The 25556-nt window shown below is 42.8% G+C and overlaps 1 protein-coding gene and 1 long non-coding RNA gene across 2 annotated transcripts in view; one reads left to right on the top strand and one right to left on the bottom strand.

The window, feature by feature from the left end:
- Nucleotides 1–5477: 5477 nt before the first annotated feature.
- LOC144995433 (uncharacterized) overlaps nucleotides 5478–25556 on the bottom strand; it is a 49654-nt gene continuing 29575 nt past the window's right edge. The window contains exon 2 of the long non-coding RNA XR_013658970.1: nucleotides 5478–5799. This is a non-coding gene — a long non-coding RNA (uncharacterized LOC144995433). The remainder of the gene's footprint in view (nucleotides 5800–25556) is intronic.
- Nucleotides 5676–25556, top strand: part of LOC144995430 (CD209 antigen-like protein A) — a 39376-nt gene continuing 19495 nt past the window's right edge. The window contains exons 1-3 of the mRNA XM_078955133.1: nucleotides 5676–5838; nucleotides 6766–6879; nucleotides 7031–7093. Coding sequence (XP_078811259.1) covers nucleotides 5676–5838; nucleotides 6766–6879; nucleotides 7031–7093 — 340 coding nt within the window. The remainder of the gene's footprint in view (nucleotides 5839–6765; nucleotides 6880–7030; nucleotides 7094–25556) is intronic.

The following is a 25556-nucleotide window of genomic DNA, read 5'->3' as shown; positions in this document are numbered from 1 at the left end:
GGGGCCCTAAATGTCTAAGGTGCGGTTAAAATTGGCGGGTAGGGTGCCAGGAGGACATCTGCTGCTTGCTGGCAGTGATGTCCAAGCACCCCCCCCTACCAAGGGCCCTACATGTCTAAGGTGCAAATAAAACCGAAAGAGGGGGGGCCCACTCCATACGGCAACCATATGAAGGGGGGCCACTGCCTAGTAACCCCCCCCCAAGGCCCATCGCAGGCTAAGCCCCCCACCCCCTCACCCTAATATGAGGTTACCGTAATTCCCGGACTATAAGCCGCTACTTTTTTCCTGCGCTCACAGCCCTGCGGCTTATTCAGTGACGCGGCTAATTTATGGAATTAGTTGGTGGCCGCCATGTACGGACTTTCGGACTCAGTGACTGGTTTGACTTCTTTGTCTAACACCAAGCACAAGTCATTTATTTTTCATTAAACTAAGCAGCCAAACAGCATGGATGTCACTTCAGGTCTTAGGCACTTCAGTCATGGTTCAAAAAACGAAACACGCATGCCCGGCCGCATCCCAGAATCCTTTGGTGCCATTAGACCCAGCGTGCACGTGATCGCCGCTACAATATGATGAAGCTTTCAAGTTAAAAGCAGCGTGAAAAAAATCCACCATCACCAACGGGATTGGAAAAGCCGGTCAGCTGCGTGACGGAGAGAACAGTGCATGTGGGAATAACATCAGCCTTTATTTTGTCGGGACACGACTGGAAACACAAATCCACGTGGTCGTTTTAACGGTTTCTGAGGACTGACCGGAATTTTGCATTGAAAAGCTCACAGCCTCCGTGTGAGCTGGAGACATGTTCTCCTGGCTGCTGCTCGTTCACATAGAGCTGCGGGGCCGATGGCAGGCTGAAGGCTCCCACACGTAACAACGCATCCGCCCTCATCCACAAAACGTACAGTATTAAGTCCGATTGCTCTGCACAGACACGATTTCCTCCTCCCTGTAGCCGCCCTGGCCAGAGGTGTCGGAGAGGATAGGAAGGGGAGCGCGCGGGGGGAGCGCGCGGGGCGAGCGCGGAGCTCAGAGGCGTCCGCGGAACTTCTGATGCACGCGCCGCGCTGAGGCGCTGGTATCGCGCTGAGGCGCGCGCTTTTCAGTCGCCGCTGCTTTATTTTTTTTTTTTAACCAGCCCTGTTAGTACCATAATGCTGCCGCGACACAAGCGGAAGGAGAGCTGTTCCTTTTCACCCCTCCATCCACTGCTGCTACTTGCTCATTTTTAAACACGTACAACAGTGTGACGAGCCGGGCGTTGGCCCCGCCTTTAGCCCCTAAGACTCATGGGAAATGTGGAATCGCGGATGTAAATTTCCTCATCATAACTGAGGGATGTAATGTTGATTATATGGTTACTGTTTGTAATTTTATGTGTGATACCTAGATTGTCAATAAGTAAAAAAAACTAAAAAAAAATAAATAAATAAACCATAACCAAGAAACTTGTGAACAGAATAGAGGTCCATGCTTTTTGTCAGATGTGGTCGTATTCACTTGCATGAGCCTGAGGCAAATTAGATTCCCCCCACAGTGTGGTATTGAACCTTACCTATGCTGGGAGTCAGTACGTGATTTGGCAGGTGCAGGTCCGGAATTTACGGTATATGAGGAAGGGGGTAAGTTTGGGACAGCTGGTAGACTGTCCCCCGGTGGTCAAACAGCTGTCCCCCGCCACCCCCCCCCCAGCAAGGGGGCCAGGCCCACCCAACCCAGGGCCCCACCCCCGGAGGCGCCGACACCCCCGGCCCAGCACCACCCACCCCACACAGAGAGAGAGGAGCCAGAAAGCGTCGTCCCCCCCGGAGCAAGCCCACGCCCCCACCCCTAAACGCCGGCCCTAGAAGAGCTCTGGTCAGGCCTCGACGGGACCGAGGCCGGGGAAACCGCCGATGGCCTCAGCGGAGACCCCGACCCGTCAACCCCCCCTGCCCCGTCAACCCCCCCTGCCCCGTAATGAAAATAATAATGAAAACCTGTTCATTATTTATAACAGCATTTTAAAATATTCATTTTTAATCATGTTGAATATTATTAAAATTATACGTCTTTTTTCAAAACTTTGGATTTCAAAATCAATATTTTCCAAAGTAGCTTTGTTTTTATTTCATGTTGCAATTTTCATCTTCTCATGAACATATAGTAGTGGTCTAAGTTAGGCTGGGTGGCTGTTGGAGTTCCACAAAACTTCTATGAACTGGAGTTCAATAAACACAACATGCCGCGTGTGGGAGGAGCTAGCAGCTAATGTTTTTAGCCTGATAGCCACTTGGAGCTGTAGCTGTGTTAATCTCATTTAAAATGCATGGATGCACAATGCACACGGAGTGTTAAAGATCAGTTTATTTATTTTGAATAGTTCTACATGATAACAATGTTTCCATGTATGAGTTCATGAGATCATCCCAGAGAGTCTTTGCTTCAGGTCCTGCAGTCAAACTTCGTCTTAAATTACGTGTAAATCAGAGAGCCCAGCGCAAAAGTGTGTGTGTGTGTGTGAGCGCAAGTTAAGGGTCTGTTGTTCAGTTCGCCGGAGAAGTAATAATAAAAGTATATCCAAAGTATAGAGACTGAATCTTTAATTTAATCCGCTCTGAGGTCTGAACGGGGAAGTGATCCCCACATCAAACCCCGGATCTCCGCTGCGTTTTCCGACCACGGTCAGAAACGTCATCGCAGGAAAGGTTCAACATTTTACCCGAGAGGGAACAAAAAACCAGAGGACCTGATTTATAATCATTGTCTCAATGAAAATAGAAAACATATCATAAGGTTCAGGAGGCCCGAGCAGGCTTGTTCCGCTTTGCACTGCTGCCTGGTCTGACTCTCTGTCGGTCCGCCAGTTCGCCTCCTCCTGTGAGCCGACACAGTGTAAAGCACGATGACGTCAGACTGGATCTGTGAGCTCAGAACTGTTAGCTGCAGAGCAAAGGAGAGCTGAGTGAATGGCGTAAGAATCAGGAGTGTTTCACGGGGAACTTCGACACGTGGACAACCGGAGCTCCTTTGGTCCACACAAACCCTCAAACTACAAAAACAGAGTCGTCCATGTTTGCATATTTTGCTGCAGACAGATAGTTTGTATCAAATGTCAGCAAAGCCGCACGGATATCGCTGAAATATGCCATCTATCTGACTGGCACACCGCAGAGCAGGTATCGAGGAATATGAGTCGATTTCCATGGATGAGCCAATGAGCGTTTAGATCCCACCCACATTCACTGATTGACAGATAGACTCATTCTCCTGAAAAAGCTCTTCATGAAATAAATAAGCCATTGTGAAAAACAGCAACATGAAATAAAAACAAAGCTACTTTGGAAAATATTGATTTGGAAATCCAAAGTTCTGAAAAAAGAAGTAGAATTATAATAATATTCCACATGATTAAAAATGAATATTTTAAAATGCTGTTTTGAAATAATGAACAGGTTTTGTGAAGAAACTGGATTCTGTAGAAAGGACTGGATTGTATTAGTTCGTAACCCCGTCAGTTTCTTGCACACAGAAATAATGAATAACGACTCAGAGACAAAACTTATCTTTTGTGGAGGTTTTACTTCGCACAAACACGAAGGGGACAGACAGATGAACATGGTGCATTCAAAGTCTGAACCAAAGAGTTCAGGGATGGGCTTTGGTATAAAAACCCTGCATTTGCATATTCAGAAGATCGTCCGATGGACCTCGTGTGAAAATCACGCCCCCAGGTTACTGCTGGAGAGAAGCTCCAAGGCTAAAGTGAAGATAAGTCTGAGGCCTGCTCAGCAGAAAACACATGCACAGAAAAAAGGGAGGATGAGAAGAAACTGTTAGAACAATAGTTTGGCTGTGCTTTATTCAAATGTAATATAATTTTGTGATGACAATACATGCTCAGTGAATTAAGTTTAAACCATTAGTGTAATAAAAGTTAGAGGCAGTTTCTAACTATTCTTCACAGGTTTTTAAAGCAAAATGAAATACATTGAATAATATAATGGCTAATTTAAAATCTGTGTGCAGCTTTTTCACAATTTCATGATCTCTTTATATATTTATGAGAGATTTATTGGTTGATTGTGTATTTGCGTGAGGTCATATTTATTTATTTAATTAAATATTTATTTATTTAATTATGAACAGTATAGGACTCCATACCAGAGGCAAGGTGGTGTTCAGTGTCTTGCCCAAGGACACTTAGACACATGGGCGTGCAAGGTGGGAATTGAACCTGCAACCTTACGATCATGGGTCGACCGCCCTACCGCTGCACCACGGCCGCCCCTGATCTTCCCTCCATATGCGCAGCAAAGACCTATGAGGCATGCAAGTGTCACCACAAGCAGGTTGCTAAATTTGAAAGGTTTGTAGACATCTAAAGCAAAGTGACCTCATTCAGTTCAAAGGATGTTGCTATAGAGACATGTGTCACTTCAAACCACTGAAACCAAAGCTTCATACATTAATGACTGCTCAGTGGATTGATTGAATCTATCGTCACTGTGAATGCTGTCAAACTAAACAGCTTCTTCTTGATTTTTCTGATTTTTTGTTGCATTTATTACCTTGAAAGATTGGTGTGTGTTTTTCTAAACACGTTGGTGAGGCCCCCAACGCAAATATGCTCCATATGTCCAGCAAAGACCTATGAGGCATGCAAGTGTCACCACAAGCAGGTCACAGAATGGAATTGAAGCAGCAAACTTGTTGGCAGAAAGCTGCAGATGAACTGAGCTGCTGCTGCTATTTACAGCCGTCTTTCTCAGAAACAGAAGGAATGGATCTAGAAATGACCAAACTGTTAACAGCACATTTCATTAGAAACCATTTCCTGTTAGAGTCCAACTGAATAGATGGAAAAAAATGAACACAACTTCCCTAAAGTAACAGATCGCAGTCGTTAACTATATCATAATTACTTCTAGTAACAAATATAATCATATAATTTTTGTTCAAGGTTATATTTGGTGGATTTTTCCAATCTCTCAACATGCAGTTTTGCTGAAATGTTTTTTACCAACAGTGGAGGAAACAAGTATTTGATTCTGTGCTGATTGTGTAGATTTGTCCATTTTAGAGGTTGATTTAGTCATTTAGTGAACTTATAGTACTGTTTACTTGAAGTAACTCCAACATGATATAAATCATCTGCAACAACTAAAATCTCTGCTCTCCTTTGTAGTTCATGCTAGCATCCTTAAAGTAAATGAAGCATAAAGAAGCTTTAACAGAATAAACAGCTGCACTTGAGTCTGACTGTTTCAGACACTGAGAGACTACAATCCATGTGTTTGTGTGTCTGAATGTGGGAAAAAGGATTTGATAAGTGAGCTACGTATCAACAGTGTTCGTGCTGAGAGGCAAGAGTGCTGACCGCTACACCACAGTGCAGCTACCTGTGAAATATGAAGAACTAAAGTACGTTTATTTTATTTTAGAAAATAAGAAAACAAGAAAAAGTAACATTTTCTGTGCACACAGCAAGAGATTTTTAATACATTTATTCTTATTTAGGACTTTTTCATTTAATGGAAACACTGTTTTTACACTTCAGTGCTTCTACTTCTTCAAAGTATGTTTACAGTTAAACAGGAAATCCTGTCTTCAGCTCAACTTGAACATCTTCAGTCCACCTCTGAGTGATAACGCAGCTGCAGCACCTCTTCTACTGCATCAGCCTGAAGATGTCCTCAGATATTTATGCCAAACCAGATTTCTCCAAGAAGGTCAGATACAACAGAAAGCAGCAAGAAGACCCATCAGACTGGGAGGACTGTGAGGTGGAAATCTACAACGATGCATATGAATCTGTGGAGGACACCAGAAGGGTTCAGTCACCAGAACAAGGTAAGAATGAACTCAATCTTCTGCATCCAGACATGCTGATCCAAACCTCAGTACCAGTTCAGCAAGAATTAGCATTTAGCATGGCTAGATTTGAACAAGGTTCTAAGTCAGGGGGGTCAGAATCCAGGCCTGGAGGGGCGATATCCAACATGTTTTCCAACCAACCTACCATTAAAGCTCCTCCACCTGATCCAGGTCATCAGGAGCAGATAAGGCAGGATTTCTGGAAAACCAGCAGGAGGCCTGGAGTTTGACACCCCAAGAGCTTCAAAAATGGAAAAAGAAGCAATGGGAACAAGAGGCTGAACATTTTGAGCAGGAGCTTTATTTAAAAAACAATTGAACTGAAAAACCATCAGGATCCTTTGAAGAATTCAAAATGATCGTTTTTATGAAGCTCAACAGTCCTGCCACGTTCAAAGAAATTCAGCTTTTTGCCTTCAAGAGATCCTGACAGGAAGATTCTTATTAGAAAATAACATGGAATGAAAATTTCAATGTAAATTCTGTCATTTAAAGGCTGTGGTCTTAAACTTTTGATCAGCTAATGAACAGTCAATTTCATTCAAATATTTATTTTTAATAAATTGGCATCTAAAAATATGTGTTCTGTATCTCCTCTTTTTTTGGGGCATTTTGAAGCTCGATGTAGTTCGATCGAGTTTTGCAGGCATTGGCGTTGGGCACCCAGATTGATCTGTTTTATTTTGTTTAGAGCTCTTTGTTAGGGACAATAAAAACTCTTAATGTTATTCCGTTCGCATTTTCTGGTCATTCTCCTGACTTAAGAACACGCATGGAAGAAATCTCAAAGCGACAAATTTGTCATTCCTTCACTGGTCTGTAGATTTTGATCAGGAGTGTTTGAACAAAGAACAATGGATTCTTCTCTGGAAGACAACATCCCTCTTTATTTTTCTCTCATAGCTCCACAAACAGAGACGTGTCCTAAAGTCCAGAAAAGGTTCTGCAGATGTGAACAATGGCGTCTGTTGGTGCTGTGTACTGTCCTGTCAGCTGGATCCATCATTCTATCCTCATGTAAGATGAAATCTAACACCTCAACATCATAGTTTAGTTAAAAACTTCAAACTAGCAGCACAGACTATTATTTTCTAATTTACTGATTTTTATCCTCACTTGAATTTAATTAACTTTACGGTTTATTTAACCAAACAATACAATTTTCCAGACATGGTGGTCAACATTAACAATCTGCAGACAGAAGTGGAGGAGCTAAAGAAACACCCTGAAGGTGAGAAACATTAAAAACACCTAAACCATCTTTATGTTTGACTCTATTCTTGCATTAATTGCATTGATGCTTTGAAAATCTGTTTCTCCATATCTGCTCCAACAGTAACAGTTCTAGAAAGTGGTCATCACCAAATGTAACCATTCTTTGGGATTCTTTGTCTGCATATGTGGGTGAAGGTTCTCATTCATCCATTGTCTAGACCAGGGGTGCTCATTACGTCGATCCTGATCGACCGGTCGATCTTCAAGGACAAGAGGGTAGATCGCGGGCCAGAAAAGATATTAAAAAAATCCACCAGCCAATCAAAATCCTCACTGAAACGTACGGGACTTGACTGACATGTAAATTGGCCAATCCGACATCCTCTGAAACATACATCATTGCAGTCGCGTGTTTAAAAACACTGAGCGCAAACTCTGTCATCAGAAAGTCGCTTTCTGCCCCGCGGCACGGCAGAGGACCCCTCCGGACAACCGGAGTGTTTATTGAAGCCGTCCCGCGTGTCTCTTCCTGCTATCAGCTCTGCAGTTCTCGCCCGATAAATACGAGCTCATTAAGGAAGCTGTTTTTTACGTGGCACACGCTTCGTACGGAACCAGCAGCGCCTTTGAAATGCTATGATGCTCCCCCCCATTGCACGGTTTACAACAGAGCATGACATCCGATGGTTGCTGCTTTCTGTCTTTGTAATAAAACGCCTCATATGTTTATACAAAAGTATCTTTGTGTAAACTCACTGTGTAGTTCTTAATCATCAGTACATAAACAATAATGTTCAAATAAACATGAAACCAATAAATAATATAATATAATATATATATATATATATATATATATATATATATATATATATATATATATATATATATATATATACACATATATATATAAAAAAACGCCCCTCTCACCCTCTGCGGGAGGTTTTCGCCTCCAAGCTCAGGTCCTCTACCAGAGGCCTGGGAGCTTGAGGGTCCTTCAGTATTTTAGCTGTTCCTAGCACTGCGCTTTTCTGGACTGAGAGGTCTGAGGTCTTTCCAGGTATCTGCTCCAGCCACTCCTCCAGCTTGGGGGTTACTGCCCCGAGTGCTCCAATTACCACAGGCACCACTGTCACCTTCACTTTCCAGGCTTTCTCCAGTTCTTCTCTGAGTCCCTGGTATTTCTCCAGTTTCTAATGTTCCTTCTTCCTGATGTTCCCATCGCTTGGCACTGCCACATCCACCACAACGGCTTTCCTCTGTTCTTTATCCACCACTACAATGTCTGGTTGGTTCGCCATTACCATTCTATCAGTCTGGATCTGGAAGTCCCACAGGATCTTTGCCCTCTCATTCTCTACCACCTTCGGAGGTGTTTCCCATTTTGACCTTGGGGTTTCCAGTTCAAATTCTGCACACATGTTCTTGTATATTATTCCAGCCACTTGATTGTGGCGCTCCATGTATGCTTTACCTGCCAGCATCTTACATCCTGCAGTTATGTGCTGGATTGTTTCAGGCGCCTCTTTGCACAGCCTACACCTTGGGTCTTGTCTGGTGTGGTAGATCTGAGCCTCTATGGCTCTGGTGCTCAGGGTTTGTTCCTGAGTTGCCAGGATGAGCGCCTCGGTGCTGTCCTGTAGGCCAGCCCTTTCTAGCCATTGATAGGACTTCTTGATATCAGCCACTTCAGTTATGGTCCGGTGGTACATCCCATGCAGGGGTTTGTCCTCCCATGAGGATTTGTCCTCCAGCACTGTGTCCTCTGCTCTCCATTGCCTGAGACATTCACTGAGCACACTGTCAGTTGGGGCTTTGAGCTTGATGTACTCAAGCATCTTGGATGTTTCATCCTGGATAGTGGCTTCTACGCTCACTAGTCCTCGGCCTCCTTCCTTGCGGCTAGCATACAGTCTCAGGGTGCTGGATTTGGGATGGAACCCTCCATGCATGGTGAGGAGCTTTCGTGTTTTAAGATCCGTGGTCTGTATCTCTTCCTTTGGCCATGTTATTATTCCTGCAGGGTATCTGATAACTGGCAGTGCGTAGCTGTTTATTGGTCTTAATTTTGCCATTGAGCTGGCTTCTCAGGACTTGCCTTACTCGTTGGAGGTATTTAGCTGTTGCAGCTTTCCTTGTTGCCTGCTCCAGGTTGCCATTCGCCTGCGGAATTCCAAGGTACTTGTAACTGTCCTCAATGTCTGCTATTGTTCCTTCTGGGAGTGAGACCCCCCCTGTGTGGACTACCTTGCCTCTCTTTGTCACCATCCGGCTGCATTTCTTGAGCCCGATTGACATCCCAATGTCAGTACTGTAGATCCTGGTGGTGTGGATCATGGAGTCAAAGTCACGCTCGCTCTTAGCATATAGCTTGATGTCATCCATGTAGAGGAGGTGACTGATGTTGGCCCCATTTCTGAGTCGGTATCCATAGCCAGTCTTGTTGATTATTTGGCTGAGGGGGTTCAGACCTATGCAGAACAGCAGTGGGGACAGAGCATCACCTTGGTATATCCCACATTTGATGGACACTTGTGCAAGTGGCTTCCCATTAGCTTTAAGTGTGGTTTTCCACAGCTTCATTGAGCTTCCTATGAAGGCTCTTAGAGTCCTGTTGATGTTGTACAGCTCCAAGTATTCAGTGATCCATGTGTGTGGCATTGAGTCATAGACCTTCTTGTAATCAATCCAGGCTGTGCACAGGTTGGTGTGTCGTAACTTACAGTCTGTTCTGTCGACCAGGAGTTGGTGTTTGGCTCCTCTGGAGTCTCTACCAATGCCCTTCTGTGTGTTACTCATGAATTGATCCATGTGCCTATTTATCTTGGTTGCAATGATGCCTGACATGAGCTTCCATGTTGTGGAGAGACAGGTTATTGGCCGGTAGTTGGATGGGACTGCACCCTTTGAGGGATCCTTCTGGATCAGGATCGTTCGCCCTTCTGTTAGCCATTCGGGGTGAGTCCCATCTATTAGCAGCTGGTTCATTTGTGCTGCAAGGCGCTCGTGGAGTGCGGTAAGCTTCTTTAGCCAGTAGGCATGTATCATGTCAGGGCCCGTGTGGATTAAGCATTGAGGGCAATTCCTACCACAGCCATCACAGAAACCAATGAACTGGTTTACACTTCAGCAGCAGTGATCCTTGAGATGCTTGGCTATAAGAGCAACCATGGAAGAAAACAGTACCCACCATGGAAGCAACGGTTAGAGGCCAAAATCAAGGCAACTCGGAAGGAGATATATATATATATATATATATATATATATATATATATATATATATATATATATATATATATATAGGTCAGTCGGGAGGAGTTGGGGTACTGTTCAGCAGGCTGACTGCGGTTGGGAAGAAGCTGTTCTTGTGGCGGGAGGACCTGGTCCTGATGGACCGGAGCCTCTTGCCAGAGGGGAGGGGCCTGGGTGAGAGGGGTCGGCTACAATCCTGGCGGCCCGCCCCCGGGTCCTGGAGATGTGCAGCTCCTGGAGAGACGGGAGGTGGCAGCCGATCACCTTCTCCACTGAGTGGATGACGCGCTGCAGCTTGGCCCTGTCTCTGGCCGTGGCGAACCAGACTGTGATGGAGGACGTGAGGGTGGATTCAATGATGGCAGTGTAGAAATTTACCAGCATCTTTTCAGGGAGGTGAAACTTCTTCAGCTACCTCAGGAAGTACATCCTCTGCTGAGCCTTCTTAGTGATGGACCTGGTATTCTGCTCCCACTTGAGGTCCTGGCTTGGCTGATGATGGTTCCTAGGAAGCGGAAGGACTCCACAGAGGTCACCGGGGAGTCACAGATGATGACAGGGGGGAGGGGGGCTGGGGCCTTCCTGAAGTCCACTGTCATCTCCACTGTCTTCAGAGCATTGAGCTCCAGGTTGTTAGCGCTGCACTATGACACCAGCCTGGCTATTTAACTCCTGTAGGCCGACTTATCTCCGTCAGAGATGAGGCCGATGAGTGTGGTGTCGTCAGCAAACTTCAGGAGTTTGACAGACTGGTGACCAGCTGTGAAGCTGTTTGTGTACAGGGAGAATAACAGGGGTGAAAGGACACAGCCCTGGGGGGATCCATGTATCTGAGACGAGATTCCCTAGCCTCACATATGTCTGTCTGCAAGGAAGTCTGTGATCCACCTGCAGGCGGAGTCAGGCACATTCAGCTGGGAGAGTTTGTCATGGAGCAGTGATGGAACTATTGTGTTGAAGGCGGAGCTGTAGTCAACAAACAGGATCCTGGAGAGTCCAGATGCTGGATGACATTGGTGGTGAACAGAGTAAAGGAAACTCAAAGGAAACCTATCAAGATCAGTGTTAACAGAGTCTTTTCTATACGTTTTTATTTTCAGAGAACGGCCATCCTATTTCTTTTTTTTAGACGCATCGTTGAAAATCCAGCCTCACGTGTGACCTAAAGTCACTCTAGATCAGGGGTCTCAAACTCAATTTACCTGGGGGCCACTGAAGGCGGGGTCTAGCTGAGGGAGGGCCGCAAGTTCAACACGCGCACACGCACACACACACGCAACTTGTGAGTGTCTGAGAGCCAATAAATTTGTATGGAACATATACTACTAACTATACTCTATTATTGACTGTGTTCTGTACAAAATGTACTTATAAAATTCTCATCCAAATAAAATACGTAAATAAAAAAGCAATAAGTAAATAAATCAGTAATACATTTCTGTTTATTCAGTCTTCTATATCTACTGTTTTCTGATTTAAAGGTCCTTATTGACACAATTCAGTTAACACTGTTGAATTCTTTTTTTATTTTTTTATTTATATTTTTGACAGGGAATATCAACTTTTACATCATTGTTACATTGTTTCCAAGTTACACATCATTTTACATCAAATGTATTTTCAGTCAGTAAATCAGAATGCGTGTTTTTGAATCATTTTGTACTCTTCCCCTCTTTTTTATATGAACACAAAAACAAAAAAACAAAAACAAAGCTGCTGTCAATCACACTCTTATCCAAAAAGGATGAATCAATAAAATAAACCCACATTATCTGTTATCTTGTAATAGAGAAGTATTTTTTTTTTTGTTAGAATTAAAGAAGGTCAGGTCTAAGAGGTCCAATATATTTGTCCACCATCTCAAACCTTTATCTGTTTGCATCTTTATTGCAAAAGTCAGTCTTTCCATAACATAAATTTCTGATCTTTTATTTCAATTGGTAGCATCTGGAAAAGATACATTAAGCGAGGCAGGATAACGATTTTAATTGTGTCTATCCTTGAAGATAAGTTAAGGAATGGTAGATGAGTCCATCTGGAAATGTCTTATTTTATTTTTAAGTTTAGAGGGGCATAATTTGCATCAAATAATTTAGTAATATCTTGGGTGAGGTTAATTCCTAGGTACTTCATTGTATTCGTAGTACATATCAGGTCATATTTATTCAAAAGCTGTTTTGGTGGATTAAAATTGAGAGTTAAGATCTGGGTTTTTTGGACATTTAATCTGTAGCCTGATAATTGTCCAAATTCTTTTAGGGATGACATTAATATTGGTAAAGACTTCAGGGGTTGTGTTAAATAGATTAATACATCATCTGCAAATAATGATAATTTGTGTTCTTGTCCTCCTATTTTCACTACTGTTATCTCTTTGGCTTGTCGAATTAATTGACTGAGGGGTTCGATAAATAAAGCAAATAAAAGTGGTGAGCATGGGCAGCCCTGTCTGCAGGAACGCTCCAGAGTGAAGTGTTTCGTAAGACTACCATTAATTTTAATTCTTGCTGTGGGGTTATTATATACAGCTTGAAGAGCCTGAATAAGAGTTTTATGTAAGCCATATTTGTCTAAAACTTTAAACAGGAAGGTCCATCTAACTGTATCGAATGCCTTCTCTGCATCCAACCCCATAAGCATTGCTTGTGTCTTATTTTGTTGTATATTCCAAATAATATGTAGTGTCCTTCTCAAACTATCATGGGTCTGTCTTTGATTAGGGCGGCCGTGGTGCAGCGGTAGGGCGGTCGTCCCATGATCGTAAGGTTGCAGGTTCGATTCCCGCCTTGCACGCCCATGAGTCGAAGTGTCCTTGGGCAAGACACTGAACCCCACCTTGCCTCTGGTGGTAGGCGGGCGCCTGTGTTTGGCAGCGGAGCGACCACCAGTGTGTGACTGTGTGTGTGAATGTGTGTGTGACTGGGTGAATGGGTCTGTGACTGTAAAGCGCTTTGTCCTTGTAGGAAGAAAGGCGCTATATAAGTATACGCCATTTACCATTTGATGAATAAATCCTGTCTGGTCAAGGTGAATAAGTGAAGGTAAGATCTTCTCAATTCTTCTGGCTAATATTTTATAGTCTACGTTTAAAACTGATATTGGCCTGTATTGTTTGCAATCTAATTTATCTTTTCCTTCTTTTGGTATCACTGAAATTATAGCGTCCCTCCATGAGGAGGGGATTGTTCCCTTTTGTAGTACCCAGTTACATATTTTGCAAAGTTTAGGAGTTAGTTGAGCCCTAAAACATTTGTACCACTCGGCTGGGAAGCCATCTAGACCTGGAGTCTTCTGTGGTTTAAGCCTGGATATTGCGGCCTTCACCTCGTTTTCCGTTATTTCTGCCACCAAGGTTTTATTTTGTTCCTGTGTGACCTTAGGTAAATCTAGGGATTCAAGAAAAGTTCCTATTTCATTTATGTTATCTAGTTTTGGCTGTGCGTACAAATTTTTGTAATATTCTTCAAAACAATTTTGGATATCTTCTGGTTTATATTGTATTTCCTCTGTTCGGGAGTGTCTTATTTTAGTGATTGTGTTATCTTTTTGTTGTTTTCTCAATTTGTATGCTAATAGTTTCATTGCTTTACTTCCTGCTTCGTAATATCCCTGTTTTAGAAAAACCAAATTATTTTTAACTTCTTCTGAGTATATCTCATCTATCTCATTTTGTAGTTTTTTTATCTTTGTTCCGTTATCATGTTTCGCTCCAATTTTATGTTGTTTTTGTAAATCTTTAAGTTGACATGTTAATTGATTAAGCTTGTCTTGTTTACGCTTCTGTAACGATGAGGAGAGCGAAATTATTTTTCCTCTTAGTACCGCTTTATATGCATCCCACACTGTAGTTGGGAAAACTTCCCCATTATCATTATCTTCAAAATACATTTCTATCTCTTTACCCAATTCTTCTTTCATTTTTGCATTATTTAGTACACTTAGGTTCAATTTCCATGTTGTAGACTTGGGCTTGTCATTGATATTTATTAGCATTTTTACTGGTGCGTGGTCAGATATATCCATTGTTCCTATGTCGCATGACTGGATTCGGTGTCGATCTTTTCCAAACATAAAGAAATAGTCTATTCTGGAGTAAGTTGATTGTGGTGCTGAGTAATAAGTGTAGTCCCGGCTAGTTGAGTTCAGTTCCCTCCAAACATCTATTATACCAATTTCTTTGATGACTGAGTTTATTTTGTTAACTAAAGGTTTTTTGTGGCATAAACTAGAACCAGATGAGTCCATCTTTGTTAATCTTATGTTCATATCTCCTCCACTTATAAGTATCCCGCAAGATTCTGTGGACATAATATTGAATACTTTTTTATAAAATTGCCAATCACTTCCTGGGGGAGCATATATACTAAGTAATGTTACCAAAGACCCTTCAATCCTTCCTATGATCATTACATATCGACCCTCTTTATCTTTTGTTTCTGAAATGTGTTCATATTGGACCTGATTTGATATTAGAATAGCTGATCCTCTTCTGTGTCCTGACTTATAGGATGTGTAAAAAATGTGTTTAAAGCCCCCTCTCCTCAGTTTTTCATGTTCAGCCTCTGTTAGATGGGTTTCCTGTAGGAAAACCACTTGTCCCTGTTCCCTTTTTAGCTTTGAAAATATTTTACTTCTCTTAATAGGATTCAGCATACCATTTACATTATAGGAAATTATTCTTATAGTTTTATCCACCATCATTTTTGTGATGTGTCTGGATTTTAGTGGATGAGGGAAAGACAGCTTTCAGGCTGCTCTGAACTGCAGCCAACAAACGATAAACAAGATAACTAGTTAGAAAAATGCTCTTATTCAAGTAACACCAATTTTCCTCAGAACTTCCAAAGGTGGGGTTCCTCTGAGAACCCTGTTGTTGTAATGCAGCCATCAATGCACCATGCAGCAAAATCTCTCTTTTAAGAAAGGGCCCTCTGACAAAGTCTTTGATGGTGAGTGTACAGCTCAAAGTTCAGCCCTCCGACTAATTGTTACCTTCATTTCGGCTTTTTACAATAATGAAAATAAACATTCAAATAAAAATCATTACTCAGAAGTAAAACAAAGAGTTTCTGTCTCACTTTTAGTAAACAGAATTCAAGAAAGGATGCATTTGCCCAGAGAGAAAAATTAAATAAAAATAAAAACAAAAATCAGCATGTATTTACCCATCATGGCCAAATCTGCAGCATATGTGTACTCATCTGGGCTGCTGTTGTCACTGTTTTTTAGTTTTTATTCATGTCTTCCTGCGGCGGGCCCCGTCTGAACTTTTCAAGCTTGTCCTTGTATGATGATCCTCCTTGTCGCCGTCTCTGTCCTCGTCCTCCGCTGACAGTCCAGGTCAGCCTCCTGATCTGCTCCAACAGCGTCTCTGCTGGTTTCAGCACGGTCACCGGTAATCCTTTTTCTGCCATCTCTCTCGTCGCTTCTTCAGCAGAGTTGTATACACGAGTTCCGTCCGGGTAGAATACTCGAAGTTTGGCGGGGTAGGGTGTCTGAAATCGGATCCCTTTTTCTTTCAGAACCTTCTTTGCTTCTGCATATTCTTTTCTTTTGTTAAGCACGCTCGGTGCATAGTCGTTATCAAAATTTACTTGTCCGCCCTTCCAGATGAATCCTTTCTTCTGCCACGCCGTTCTTAGAATCTCCTCTTTTATTCTGTAACTTTGGAACGTTACTACAATGGATCTCGGCGGCCCCCCTTCTCGTGGTGCTGGACCCAGGGCTCGGTGTGCTCGTTCGATCTGGAGGTTTCTGTCTTCCGCTAATGACAGATTTTGTTTAAGCAGCTCTTCGACAAATTGTATCATTGATGGGGATTTATTTTCGGAGCCCTCCGCCACAGAGTAGATCCTGATGTTGTTTCGTCTGGCCCTTCCTTCCTGGTCAGATTGTTGAGTTTCTAGCTGTGACTGAAGTTTCACCAGCTCCTCCATGACTTCTTCCATTGATTGCAGCCTCTCCTCAGCGATCACAATCCGCTCTTCCGCCTCGTCAAGCCTTATCTTTGCCTTGCTAATCTCTTCCTTAATTTCTCTCAATTGTTGTTTGTTGTCCTGGCGGAAACTTTTTATTTCTGTCAGTATTGTTGTTAGGTTGATTTCTTCATCTGGCTCGTCTTCGTTAGCATTAGCCGGTGATGCGCTGCTAACACCAGCACGTGGGCACTCTGGGCTGTTGCTTCCAAGAAAATTGGCAGTTTGCGTGGTTTTCTTTGGCTTAAGTTTAGCCTGCTTGTCTCGCGTCCACATCTTGCCCTTTTCCATCTCTTGGAATCACTTTGGATATCGTTTGTCGAGTTTGAAAGGCAATTTAATTCCTAATGTCGGAGGAGAGAAGACTCTAAGCTGCCATCTTTGCGGCTGCGCACTGGAAGCCCCAACACTGTTGAATTCTAACTATTAAACACTAAAGAAGACTCCAATTCTACAGTTCTGTAAATCCATCAATGGTTCTTCTCTTGTCTTCTTACTGCTGGACACTTGGCAGCACTTCCTCCCAAACAGCTGAGACCCTCAGTGTGGATGAAGATGATTGACAGTAAATCTGGACTGGAGTTGGATTTATTGACATTTAAGGTGGAGAAGTCAGAGAGGATGTGCTCCCAATTTTGAGTCTATGTTGAACGTTTTTTTTTTAAGTTGACTCTTTAAACCACTACGACGGAGTATTAGGGCCACCAAAAGTAAAATTACGACATTTTATCTCGTAAATTTACGAGATAAAATCTCGAAAATTTACGAGAAAAAAGTCATAGATTAACAAGGAAAAAACACCGAAGTTGTCTGTTTATCGGAGCATCGCTTGAAGATGAAAGATGTGGAGCCTTTTGTGAAGCTTTATTTCCAGGATTATTATAGGTTTAAAACAAAGAGATTCTGAACCTTTGGCGACTCAAAATCAGATTATTGTCAGTGTAGCCGTCTTTCCGGGGTTCAGTGTCAGTAAAGCGGAGTTTCATCTGTAAAATAAGGAGCTCAGAGACACGTTTGGGTGCAGAGGATCGTTGCAGCTTATATTCTCCTTTTCATTCACAAACCCTGAAGTTCATCTGTCACCTTACGTCATCAACCTGTCATCAGATCCGAACACCAATGCGGAAGTAAACGTCCCGTTATATCATCAAACAACAAAGATGCATGAAAATAGTCTATTATATTAGCATTAGAACGTTGCAAATGCCAAAAAAAGTGATCCTCCTCCTCAGACGGAAGCGTCACACAAACGTAGAGATCTTGTTTTTGGTGGAGGAAGAAAGGATTGAAGTGGATTGAAGCTGCAGGGACACGGATGGCTTCATCGGGCAGCAGAGATCCTGCAAACCAACCATCAATAAATAAAACTTTAATAAATTGTAAATCAAACAAATGAGCTTCCAGATATTTGGAACGTTCAAGCTCATTCAGATCACCTGTTCAACTGAGTTTAGTCGGTCTGCTCTGCGGCTGCGCGGCGTTCACCTGCTGCTCTGCATGCTCACTTCCACTTAATATCGTAGATTTACGAGTTTCTTTCTCATAAATTTACGACTTCAAATCTTGCAAAATTACGAGTTTTTTCTCATAAATTTACGAGTTTTTATCTCGTAAATTTTACTTTTTTTTTTGGTGCCTTTTTTTTTTGGTGGCCCTAATACTCCGTCGTAAACCACAAATCAGTAAAGCAGAAACAAAATTCAGAAACCATTTTTGGACTTTCTTTCTTCTGCTTTTTGCACATTTAAACCCCGGTCACAAGTTAGAGCAGCCGGTCAGCCGCTCCTATATTTTTATACTCAATTCAAACTGTGGTTCATAAAAGAATCGGTGCTGTTCACTGGAGATAAGAACAATCTTTATAGATACCTGAGATCAAAGAGGCTCAAAAACGGATGGAAATTCATGTTGGTGACACCAAATGTGTGCAGCCAAGATGCACAATAAGCGTGTTTGAGATCACCAGGTACACACAACGCTGTGTAGATCACCTGGTGTGTGACGTATGTTTTTGCTCCAACATCACCTGTCAATCATCACAAAAAAATCAGGAAAAAGGGGCGGAGCAAGGCCCCAACCTGAGCAAACGCAGCTGGAAATGTAATACTGCACTGACTGCAAGCCGCCGATGACTACAAAACATTGCATTATGGGAAATGTGTCCTGACGGTTTTTGTAGTTGAGTGATCAATTAAAATAATTTAAAATACCTGTTGACTAAAAAAAGGCTACATACATAACAAAACATTAAAATAAATGTAAAAGATTTAATAAAATCTTTAATTTTAACACATTAACATTAAGTTAAATAATCTCTAAATACTAATTAGTCTGACAATAAGCCTGTCCACAGAGGAATGTTTTCAGTCTAACTTTGAATGTAGAAACTGAGCTGGGAGTTTATTCCATAAAACAGGGGCTTGGTGGCTAAACGCTCTACCTCCAACCGTACTTTTACTAATTCTAGGAACCACAAGCAGTCCTGCATTTAGTGAGTGAAGTGTTCTGATTGGATAGTAAGGGACTATGAAGTCCTTAATATAGGACGGGGCCATTCCATGTAAGGCCTTATTGTAGCATCCCCAGTTAAAAAGATGGTCTCTCAAACTGATGATTCACAACCCTTTATTTCGCCGTGTGTGTGAACACACCGCAAGAGGTACAAAAAAATACAAATATATTTTACATCTCTTACCGTTGTATTCACCATTTCAACCCTTTTGTTTTATTCATTACTTTCAACACTTTAAACCATTAATTTATTACCTTAAGATTTTTAACCTCTGATGCAAATAAACTAATGTAACAATATTTTCAACAAAATCATTTAACAATAAAATTATGTTTCCTTCTGTATAAACATAAAATAAATCCTAATATTAGCATTCATTTCAAACTGACTCAGCATTAACTTAACATTACAGTGCCACCTAGTGGGCAAATGAAATGTGCTGACAATGTAAAATTATGTGAAAACACAGAACTAAATCGCCAAAACATAAAAAATTACAAACCTTGTTCCTCATCAACCAGGTGCTATGGGAAACTGTAAACTTTCGTTTCCTTTAAAATTTTAACACTTTTATAACCGTTTTGGCTGATACGAAGCACATGCAGCTTTCACGTTCGCTTGCCTGAGGACTTCCGGTTTAGCGAGTCCTTCAAAATAAAAGCTACAACCATGTTACCCAAAACGGGAGAATTACAAAAATAAAACTACAATAGGCTGAATCTAGAGGTCATTTTATGGAGTTACAAATCTGCCAATAAGTGAAAGGGCGTAAAGACAACTAAGCGGGCGTATTTAGGAACTGAGTGAGTGAACCTTAAAACCGCGCAGGCGTAATCCTAACTGAGCAGTGATCTTGCACGGTCAATTCCTTTTTGCGCGCTCATGTGGATTTACAATCAGTGTTAAGGGGGCGTTTTTGTCACTTTTGGGGCAGTAACCTTACTGGTTGATCTGATCGGCCAAAATTTGCATCTTTTATCGGCGAGGCAGAGGGGCGGGACTTTCATTTTTCAGTGGGGGGGGGGGGGGGTGACAGGCGGCTCTTGAGCTTCAAGCAGCTCTTTGCCTTTTATCATATTTTCTATATTCAGTACTTTCACAACCATAAGGTGAAAGTCTTACATTTTCTCCAAAATGTACAGAGCGGCCCTAATGTGTTATTGCGTTACTTAGGTAAAGAGGATCTAGGAGAGAACAGCATGATGACGGTACGGAGAGAGGAGAGGACGTAAAGGAAGACACCCCCCCCCCCATAGTACAAAGGTGCAGATATGTGCATAATGCAGAACAACGTCGTTTGGAAACCCTGGAAATGCAAAGAGACACGATTATGAGGCATAGTTTCAACTGCAAGCTATCGGCTACGTGGAGGAACACGGGAATAGAGCAGCTGCAGTTCGGTTAAATTAGATCTTCACAGATTCGGACTTCCTGCTTCAATAACTCTTCTGATAAACTTTCAAATGTGTCAGCAAGTATCTCACTCATTTTGTATTAACACAGAGAGTGAACTACAAAAGCATTTTTAAAGAAAAAAGATCGTTTTTATTGCCTTTTAATCAGAATTGTTCGTTTTAAGCTGTGAATGCAAACAGAGCAGCGAGCCGGCTGCCAAGAGACCGTCAACAAAGTGCAACCTCTGTGAAACAGCATTATGTAAAAATCAGTGAACTTTTAAAAAGTGAATACATGTCTATACTTATATGAACTGGAGATGAAGACTCGTCAGCATAGTCATGCTACATTATTATTATTATTATTATACTAAATTTTGTTAGAAAATCAACCTCTATTTTCTTGCTTACAGTTTTAAAATTTAATAGAGATATGAATCATAACATAAATGCTCAATAGCTTTGAAGATGCTGGAGTGGGGGGCTTTGCGGCTTGGCAGCGGTGGATCCCCCCACACTGATGACCTCTTATTTTACCTGCAGCACACACACAGCACTCCCACACCTCCATACATGGGTGGGGTCGGGGGGGGGCGGCCGGTCTTCACCCGCCTGGTCCTCTCGGGGCGGCCGGGCTTATGGGTGTCCTGTCGGCTGCGGGAGGGGTCGGGCATGCGCCGCTGGGGGTCGGCCGGCTGGGGGGGGGGGGGTTGCTGCTTGGCGGCGGGGGTAGGGAGGGTAACCAGATGATTGTGAGTATGTGTGTGTGAGTGCATGGGTAGGACCGACCTGGGGGCTGGCTCGCTGGGACCCTCTGGGGCTTTCCCTCCCCATCACAGAGAGGGGAGGGCACTGAGAGGGTTGGGGAGGGGGGGTCAGATATTATGGCGGGGGGGGGTGGTAGTGCGTAGGGTTTTAGGGGGGTGGCTGTGGCTGTGGGTGCGTGGCGATCCCTGGGTTGCTAAGGTCGCGGGCCTGGGCTGGCTTGCGGGGACGGGGCGCCGGTCGGGTGGTGGCCGGCTCTTGGGTTCCGGGGGCCCTGGCTTCGTCCCTGGCCTTTGTCTCGGTGTCCGGCGCCCGGTGGCCCCCATGGCTGCCGCCTGGTACGGCTAAGCGCTCCTGTCTTGTGGCCTGGGGGCCGGACACTGGGTTCGCTTGTGCCTCTGGGCATTGGGGGGGCCCCTGTAGGGGGGCCCTCTCTGTGCCTGGCTGGTGGGGTGGGCGGTCCCCTCCTCCTCCCCTCCCGGGCTGCCTGGGTCCGGATGCTGGGGGGGTTTCTGGCCTGGGGGGCTCTCCTCCCCTCTCCTGGTCTGGCTGGTCTGGCTGGGTAGGATCTGGCTCCCTTTATGAACACACGGTTCACGTCGGCAGCATGCATGTATCTCCACCCCCACGTGCACGTGCACACTCCACACTGCTCCCTGTCTGCTTCATCCCTCCTCCTTACCTACAGTGTATTGATGGACAGTTTTTTTTTCTCGCTCATCTTAGTGTCAGATTTTCCCCTTTGATGTAACATTCGTCTTTCCAGCAGATCTGGTATAATTGTTACAGCTTAAATTAATAACTTAGTCAAATCAGTGCTTGTATCCCCCACCTTTTCACCTTTCTTCCTTTTACTCTCTTCCACCCTCCCCTCACATTTTTCCCCTCTCCCTCCCCACACACACTAAATGTAACAAATAAATAAAAAAATAATACGACAAAAAGGGGTTTATACAAATCTACACTCTAGTTTCTTGAAGCTATATAACCTCTTTTTGTGATAGTAAAACCTGTCCAACACAAAAAGCCTTCAGCTCTAATCTGTTTGCTCAGCTGTTGGACAGAACAAGTTAAAAAAAAAAAAAAAAAAAAAAAAAAAAAAAAAAAGAAGATGCTGGAGTTACTGACACAAAACTTCCCGTACTGACTAATCATGATCTTATTTTCCTACTACAATAAAGATTATGTAAAATAAATTCTAGCATCTTCAGAGCTATTGAGGATTTTTGACCAAATCTGATCCATTTGTAAATATGAAAAATTCCTAAAAATAAACAATGTACAAACAACTATTCACATTCTTTGTTTTATTATGACAATAAAGTCATGTCAAGTTACTGATAACTTTAGTCATGATTCATATCTATTAAAATTTGAAAAAGTATATGCAACAAGATAAAATAAAGATGGACTTTCCTACAAAATATGTATTGTAACAAGAATATGCTTTATAATAATTTTATGCATTTTTTGTGAGATTATTGATTTTTACAGAATGATGTTTCACAGTTCACAGAGGTTGCACTTTGTTGACGGTCCCTTGACAGCCGGCTGCTGCATGTCTGCATTCACCGTTTGAAGCAAACAATTCTGATAAAAAAAAAAAAAAAATCTTTTTTCTTCAGAAATGCATTTGTGGTTCACTCTCTGTGTTAACACAAAAGGATTTAGATACTTGCTGACATATTTGAACGTTGATCAGAGGAGTTATTGTAGCAGGAAGTCCGAATCTGTGGAGATCTTTCCAACTTATCGAACAGCTGCCAGAGAATTTAAAATAATGAATCCATGGTTCGGAAGTGAGGAAGCTGGAAAACCAACTCCGACAAGACAAGTAGACGCAGCAGCAGCTGAGTTTCCGCGCCTGTGTTGGAAGTTCGACTCGAGGCTGAGCGCTGCTTACAGCAGATGACCGTGAAAGCTGATCATCCTCCCCCCCTTACCGGGACGCAGCGCCGGCGTGTTACGCCACATTTTGGGACTGCAGGACTTAAACTTGGCCTGAGGTGTCTGCTTTCACTGTTCTTTGGAGCTGCACGGCAAAGAGACGGACTCTGATGATGAGGAAAGGGAAGCCGGCGTGTTTGATAGAGATGTAGTCCAGCTGTTCCAGATCCAGAAGATGAAGACTTTGATGGATTATAAATGCTGATTGATGACTGAAAAAAGAAATCACAACCAACTCAGTTTTGCGCTCGCTGCCTTTTTTAAACACACACCAGCGTGCATGTTTCACCGGTATGTGTGTTAACGTTAAATACCGAAAAACACTCAAAACTGAAATGGCGCCGTTTAATCCAGTGCTGCTGTAAGGAGAGGAGAGGAGGGGGTTATGAGAAATAATATGGCTTTAATTGTGTGTGTGTGTCTGGCAGGTCAGTGTGTGGTGTGGCTCTTTGACTATCAGAGTTAGAAATGTCGGCTCTTTGTGTCAAACTTGTTTGTCCCCCCCTGTTAGAGGCAATCATAGGAAAAAACGCGGATGTAACGTGGATTAAAACATTAACCAACGACCCAAAACTAAGGTAAGAAAGTGCAGCGGGTTTTTTGTGCTGTAAGTTTTTCTCATGTGAAATTCACTGCATTCGTTACCGTTTTAATGCTTTTAATCCACATTACAGCCGCCGTTCGATTTCTATTAAAGCCCCATAATTAAAGTCCCGCCTGCTTGGCATGCAAATTTCAGCCAATCAGATCAACCAGAAAGGTTCCTGCCCCTAAGTGACAAACACACCCCTGAATGCCGCCCCCAAGTGACAAAAACGCCCCCTTAACACTGAGCGTAAATCCAGGTGAGGGCGCAAAGGAGAACTGACCGAGCAGGATCACTGCTCAGTTAGGATTTCAGCCGTTCAGTTGTAAAATACGGGGTCGCTTGGTTAGAATTGCGCCATCACAGTTTTAAGGTTCACTCACTCAGTTTCTAAATACACCCGCTTAGTTGTCTTTACGCCCTTTCAATTTTTGGCATTTATGTAATTCGATATCATTTACACTCCCACCAAATCAATCAAGCTTATCTACAAACTAAAAACGAGCGAGAATGATTTACAAATGTAGCAATGACCCATAAACTGTAACATTAAATACACTTAAGTTAATCTTAGTCTGTACAAGCAAAATCAATCTTTGCACTGGGCGATCAACGATTGACTGTTTTCCGGAACTATATCCCTTTTCAGTTTTCCTCTCTCCATAGCGAATCTTCACTTTTCTCACAAGTCCATCCTTGTCCGTTGTAGTGTCCATTACTCTTGCTAATCTCCATTCATTGCGAGGTAACTCATCCGACTTTTCCATGACAATATCTCCAACTTTCAGGTTTCTCAGTGGAGTGTGCTATTTCTGCCTTGTTGTAATGTTGGCAAGATATTCCTTTCTCCAGCGTGACCAAAACTGTTCTGTTAAGTACTGGACTCGTCTCCACCTTTTGCGAGCATACATGTCCTCTCTGATGAATTTACCTGGAGGTGGCAGTGCAACGCTGGACTTCATAGTAAGGAGATGATTTGGTGTCAAGGGTTCTGGGCTGTTAGGGTCACTTAGATTGTCCACTGTAAGAGGCCTGCTGTTTACAATAGCCATTGCCACATAAAATAATGTCCTTAAGGATGCGTCGTCCATTCTGCCTGAGGAAAGTGATGCTGATGAGCGCAGAACGTTTCGAATTGTCCTGATTTGTCTTTCCCATACGCCTCCTGTATGGCTTGAATGGGGAGTGTGGAGAACGAAATCACACTGTTTCTCAGCTAAAAATGTGACCAGTCTTTCAGAATCGCCTTGTTTCAAGCATTCTTTCAGTTCATTTTTTGCTCCAATGAAGTTGCTTCTTTGATCGCACCTTATTTCTCTTACTGCTCCTCTTATTGCTATGAAGCAGCGGAGTCCATTAATGAAGGCGTCTGTGGTCATGTCATCCAACATTTCTATGTGAACCCCTCTGCAGCAAAGGCATGTGAAAAGAAGTCCATAATGCTTATGCACCTTGCGAGCTTGTTTAGTTAAAAAGGGGCCAAAGCAGTCCATTCCGCAATATGTAAACGGTGGTGATGGATCCAATCGTTCTGGCAGAAGATCGGCCATTTTTTGTTCTTCAGTGCCTCTCCTTAGTTTACGACACTTTACACATTTATGCACAAAAGATGCGACTGCTTTGTTGATGCCTGGAATCCAGAATCCATTTGATCTGATCTCATCCTTGTCCTTTTCCCTGATGCTGCACTTTTTTGTGAAAATGAGCTATCAGAAGTTTTGTAACATGGTGATTCTTTGGGAGTATTTGGGACTATGACCGGATGTTTCAAAGCACTTGAGAATGAAGCATTTTTCATCCTTCCTCCCACCTTTAGGAGTCCATCGTTGTCAAGAAAGGCATCTATTGCATACAGTTTACTTTTGCAAGAAAGTGGATTTCCATTTCTGAGTGTTTTTATCTCTTCTGCAAAAGCATTAGCTTGTAAGTCCTTCAGAATAACACATTGTGCCTTCTCTCTTTCCTGTACCGTACTATGTTTTGTTGCTTTGTCCTTCCTTATGAAGCGAATGAGTCGAGATATGGCTTGAGTGGCTTTGTACCAAGATGAA

Source organism: Oryzias latipes, chromosome 11 (assembly GCF_053564925.1).
Source record: "Oryzias latipes strain Hd-rR chromosome 11, Olatipes_Hd-rR_3.1".
NCBI lineage: Eukaryota > Metazoa > Chordata > Actinopteri > Beloniformes > Adrianichthyidae > Oryzias > Oryzias latipes.
Note: the sequence above shows the minus strand (reverse complement) of the source record. Positions and strands in the feature narration are given on the sequence as shown.